The 5025-nt window shown below is 48.8% G+C and overlaps 1 protein-coding gene across 1 annotated transcript; it reads left to right on the plus strand.

Moving 5' to 3' along the window:
• Positions 1 to 3: 3 nt before the first annotated feature.
• On the plus strand, positions 4 to 4184 carry LRRC59 (leucine rich repeat containing 59; the record flags this gene model as incomplete). Its single annotated transcript, XM_009075798.1, has 7 exons — positions 4 to 15; positions 380 to 439; positions 930 to 1088; positions 1394 to 1498; positions 2059 to 2131; positions 2591 to 2764; positions 3394 to 4184. Coding segments are annotated over 7 exons (828 nt in total), but the record flags the coding sequence as incomplete, so codon positions are not given.
• Between the last annotated feature and the right edge of the window lie 841 nt (positions 4185 to 5025).

The raw sequence follows: 5025 nt of genomic DNA on the forward strand, positions 1-5025 counted from the left end.
CCGGTCCGGGAGCTGGTGAGTGCTCTGCCCGGCGGGGACGGGACCGGCGCGGTCCCCGGCAAGGGGAGCCAGATGTGAGCCGTGCAGCAGATGTGAGCCGTGCAGCCAGATGTGCCGGGAGGGATGCGACCTAAGTCTGCAGGGATGGAAAGCAGAGGGGACGCGGGTTCCGTGTCTCCCCGGCCCGGCAGTCGCTGCTCAGTGCTGTCCCGGGATCGGAACCGCTTTGGGACCCAAAGATGGATCCGGAGATGACGCGACCTCGGAACAGCCGCGGGGGATGGACAGACTGACGCGGGAGAAACCGCAGAGGCCGAAGCAGAACTAGAGGGGCTCGGGTGAAATTCCGTGTTCATTTAGTGCTTTGTTTCTCTTTCAGGCTGCTCTTCCTAAAGCTACTATCTTGGATTTGTCCTGTAACAACCTCATTTCCTTGCCGGTAAGGGGCTAGAGAGCCTTCATGGGGATGAGTCTGCTGGGGAATATTTAGAAAAGAGCTGGTGCTTCTGTAAAGGCTCACGGGGAGGTTTGGAATTGGCACTTTGCCCAGCCTGGGGTGGCTGAATGACCCTGCTGTCAGCGATGGGGCAGTGCTGGCAGTAGCTTTGGCTGAGGCAGGAGAGAGGAAAAGGTTGCAGTGCATGAAGATTGCAGCATCCCCAGGTGAATACAGACCAGTTTCATCAGCAGTGGAGACTCAGGTTTGTTCCTGTCCTGTTGCCATACATCACCTTGTCAGTCTGTCTTATCTGTCCCACTGTGTTCCACTTCCATCTTCTGAGGAGAGCAGTGATCTTCCTCCATTACAGTTCTGTAGTAAGTTTGGGGTTTGTGGCTGATGCGAGGTCCAGGCTCTTTCCACATCCTCCCTGCCGAGGTTCTCCATAAAGGTGCTGACCATCTTTCTCTGGGTTTTGTTTGGGTTTTAGTCAGACTTCTGCAGTTTGATGCATCTGGTGAAACTGGATTTGAGTAAAAATCGGCTTCAACAGCTGCCCTTGGACTTCGGACGCTTGGTCAACCTGCAGCACCTGGACCTCCTGAACAACCGTTTAGTCACTCTGCCAGTCAGCTTTGCACAGCTCAAGGTAAAACTGTGTGCTGGGCAGTTATGTAAAGCTTTGGGATGCAGCCCAGGGTCTTGTGATCCTGCTCAAGTTGATTTCCCTGGTAAAGCATCCATCCTGCTGACTACCCACTCCAAAATTCAGCTGGCTCTGCACCGCAGCTCGCTGGAAATACCCTCAGCCTCCTGTAAATGTCTCTGCTCATCTTCTGTACCTGTTTCATTCATGTGAAAACTGAGTAGTTCTCTGCTGCTGCTTTGGGTCTCTTAAATCATTGCAAGACTGCTGTGCTCTCAGAGCCTCCCCTTTGTCATGCCTTTGTGCAGAACCTGAAGTGGCTGGATCTGAAGGACAATCCTCTGGATCCTGTGCTGGCTAAAGTGGCAGGAGACTGTCTGGATGAGAAGCAGTGCAAGCAGGCTGCTGTCAAGGTAAGGAATCTGCTTTTACTCTTTTTCTTAGCTTATGTGGCTCTGTTCTCCCTGTCTTTACTTAACAAGCTGAGTGGATGCTGCAGCAGTTTGAAGTTTCTTCAGCCAGTGAGGTGCAGGTTCACTGCACTGACTGCACTGCTGTGCCTGTGAGAACAAAAATCAGGCTGAGGGGGACTCTCCTCCATTAGTGGAGCTAAGAGAGGATTAAATGCTGGTTGCCAAGAAAGTGGAGGCATAATCACACAAAATAATCCATGCCTAGGCTTAGAGTACAAAATCTCTGGAGAAGTTCTGGCAAACTTTAGGCTCACGTAAATAGAAGTGTTCTGTGATCCTCTGTATCAGAGAGCACCCGTTTGCCACATTTGTTTTTGATGGGGAGGTGTTTCTTAACAGCACAGATTCACGTGGGAAGGTGTGAGCTCTTTCTCTTCAGGGCTGTACCTGCAGGGGTAGGTCAGGGTTGGGGGTCAGCCACACTCCAGCTGTTCTGTCCTGAACTGACTGTGCCATGAGCCTTCTGCACAGCCCTCAGGTTGTTTTCTTGGACCTTGAAGGTACTGCAGCACATGAAAGCGATCCAGTCCGAGCAGGATCGACAACGGCAACGGAAGCTCCAAGCAGAGCGAGGTAGGCACAAAGAGCCCCCACGTGCTGTCTGCTGAGGACTGCTCTGGGTCTCTCTAACACACCCAAGCACACTGATTGCCATCTAACAAATTGCCATTTAACAGATAGTTGTAAACATCCAAATTCTGAGGATTCAGGGAGTAGTAGGGTAGAAGGGCTGGAGTGAGACAGCTAGCAGGGGGTAAACTGTGATTTCTTGCCTGAATAATAGTTAGATCTCTAGATGGAATGTGCTATAGGTTACCTAAAAAAATATGAAAGAAGAGCACAGGATTTATTTTAAGAGAAGCATAATTCTGAGGGAGCAAAAGGTAAGGTATATAATACGAAAAAAGAAAATATGTAAAAGAGGGTAGTTAATTGGTTTCCTCATTCCAGCTGGGATCTGATAAGCAGGTAATAAAGAAGGCCATCATAACCCTTTATATAAAAGGGGAAAACTTTGCTGTTAATCCCCAGAAATGGAGAAGAAGCGTGAGGCAGAGCAGCGAGCAAAGGAGGCTCAGGAGAGGGAGGTGCGGAAGCGGGAGAAGGCAGAGGAGAAGGAACGCAGAAGGCGCGAGTATGACGCTCAGAAGGCTGCGAAACAGGAGGTGGAGAAGAAAACTAAAAAACAAACGGTGCAGAACCGAAGTAAGTAGTATCCACGTGGGGTGGGATTGTGTCAGATTTCACCTTCATCAGACTTTGATGCTGCCAGATTTGCTTTTATGCAGCTCAGGTACTGGGGGGTGGTGGGAGTCAGGGGGGAACCTGTAGGAGTTCTGATAAGCTCTGCTGCTGTGTACTTTTCCCTGTGCTCCCATGAACTGCAGACTATAAGATTCAGGAAGTTCTCTAGCTGTTCCTAGAGAGAATTTCCCTCTACTCATTTCTTCAAGTGTACCAAACTCTGCAAAACCAGATCTTGTGCAACACAGAGATGCTTTACACCCTCCTCACTGCTGCCCATGAAACTAAATCTGAAACTTTTCATCCCAAACAGTTAAATCCTGCACATTTACATACTAATCAGCACCAAGTGATGAAAATCCACAAAATCATTAAGGTTGGAAAAGACCTCTGAGATCGAGTCCAGCCTATGATCTAATACTACTACGTCAACTAGGCCATGACACTAAGTGCCACATCCGGTCTCTCCTTAAAATTCATGACAAAAGCCAACTACAGCAGAGGCTATAAAGTATCTTAGCTGAACAGTTTGTTTCCAAATGTAAATGTTAAAGATACTTGATGAATTCCTGTGCATGTTCTCATTGCAGAACCAGCCTCCAGCTCTCGTGCCTCTCAGCCCGCCCGGCACAAGCCCTCGTGGTCACGGTCGGTGCTGAGGGTCCTGCTCTTCGTGCTGTTCTGCATCCTCTGTGCTCTGGCTGCCTGCAAGCTGACAGAGCTGCAGCGTCAGCCTCTGTGCATCAGTGTGAACACCCTCTACGAGGACGTGGTGGCTGCCCTGCAGAACCACAAAACCCTCCAAAACATGCTACAGCACAACTCGCAGCAGTGATTGTCCTGGACGGGCACTTGCTTCGTCAGCATCTCCTTCCACCATCTACACAGCCAGAATTCCTATGGAATTGTGTTCTGATGAAACTGCTTGGAACCAGGTGGTTTGCTGGTCCACTCCACAGAGCAGAGTTATTGTTCAGATCATCTTTGCTGTGCATGTTTCGCAGTTGGCCTGTCACTCCCATTATTTGCGCACGTTAACCTAAACTTGTTAGCACTCCCTACTTCCAAGGGGTGTTCCCTGAGGTTATGAGGTCCAGGAAGCTACCAGTCCATAGGAGTGGGAAAAACCAGCCCTCATGTTACTTGGGTAGCTGTAACTCTGAGCTGGAGGTGGAAGGTTTTTAATCCATGTCCATTCCTTGCTCTCATTTCTGTTCGTGCTAAAATCAGTGATATGGCTGTATGGGAACAACACACTAAGGCTCACTCCAGGACCAATTACAGGCATGTAGGATGGCTGTGCATCCATGTGTTGGAGCGAAGAAGCTGATGTGCTATTGAAAGGAGCTGAAAATTTTCAATACAACAGTTTTCACAGCAATTTGTCTGAACTGGATGTTTGTGTTGCTTAACGCTGTTAGAATTTTAATTAGGTCTTTTAGGAATAGCCACAAGTTATTTCCGAGCTGCTGCAGGCGCGGCGGGCAGCGCTGGGTGGCACTGTGGGAGCGCTGCTGGCAGGAAAGGGTTTCCTATCGGGATTGGGGGAAGGCCGGGAGGTTCGGTGTTTTACAGCCCGAGGAAACGCCTCTGCAAAGCCCTGTGAATCGTTTATAATTTCCTTTAGAATTATTTTAATCAGTTTTAAATTTTCCTTAAAAAAACCCAACAAACAGAAGTTTGTCCTATCCTTCAGGGCTTTGCGAGCACTAAAATGAAGTTAAGTGCAGGTTTCAGAATATCTGTGCTGCAGACTCCACTGGGACATCCAACAGTGGTCCCCAGAATCGCTCGCTCTCTTCTTCTACCTGGGATCATCGCTGTGCCAAGAGCAGTGCCATGGGGAAATCATCCACAGCAGTTCATACCAAGGTCACCATCAAAGCAGTCACCGTTTTGTAACCCGATGGTAAACCGTCTGTGGTTCCTTGAGTGTCACACAGGAAAATGCAGCATCATGAGTATCAGATAAACAGGAGGAAGGGCTGACTGTGCCTTAGCAGGGTATGAGTTTTCAACGCTTCCTTGAAGTAGCTTTAGGCTTTGCTTTTGGTGTCTAACTCATCCCGTTCTTTAAAAGGTCCTTGCTCCCTATCCGTGAGTTTTCAAAGCTTCCTTGAAGTAGCTTTAGACTTTGCTTTTGGTGTCTAACTCATCCCATTCTTTAAAAGGTCCTTGCTCCCTATCCAGACATGTTTGGAAAAAAAACCAAACAACATCCA

Source organism: Acanthisitta chloris, unplaced genomic scaffold (genome assembly GCF_000695815.1).
Source record: "Acanthisitta chloris isolate BGI_N310 unplaced genomic scaffold, ASM69581v1 scaffold18395, whole genome shotgun sequence".
In the NCBI taxonomy this organism is placed as follows: domain Eukaryota; kingdom Metazoa; phylum Chordata; class Aves; order Passeriformes; family Acanthisittidae; genus Acanthisitta; species Acanthisitta chloris.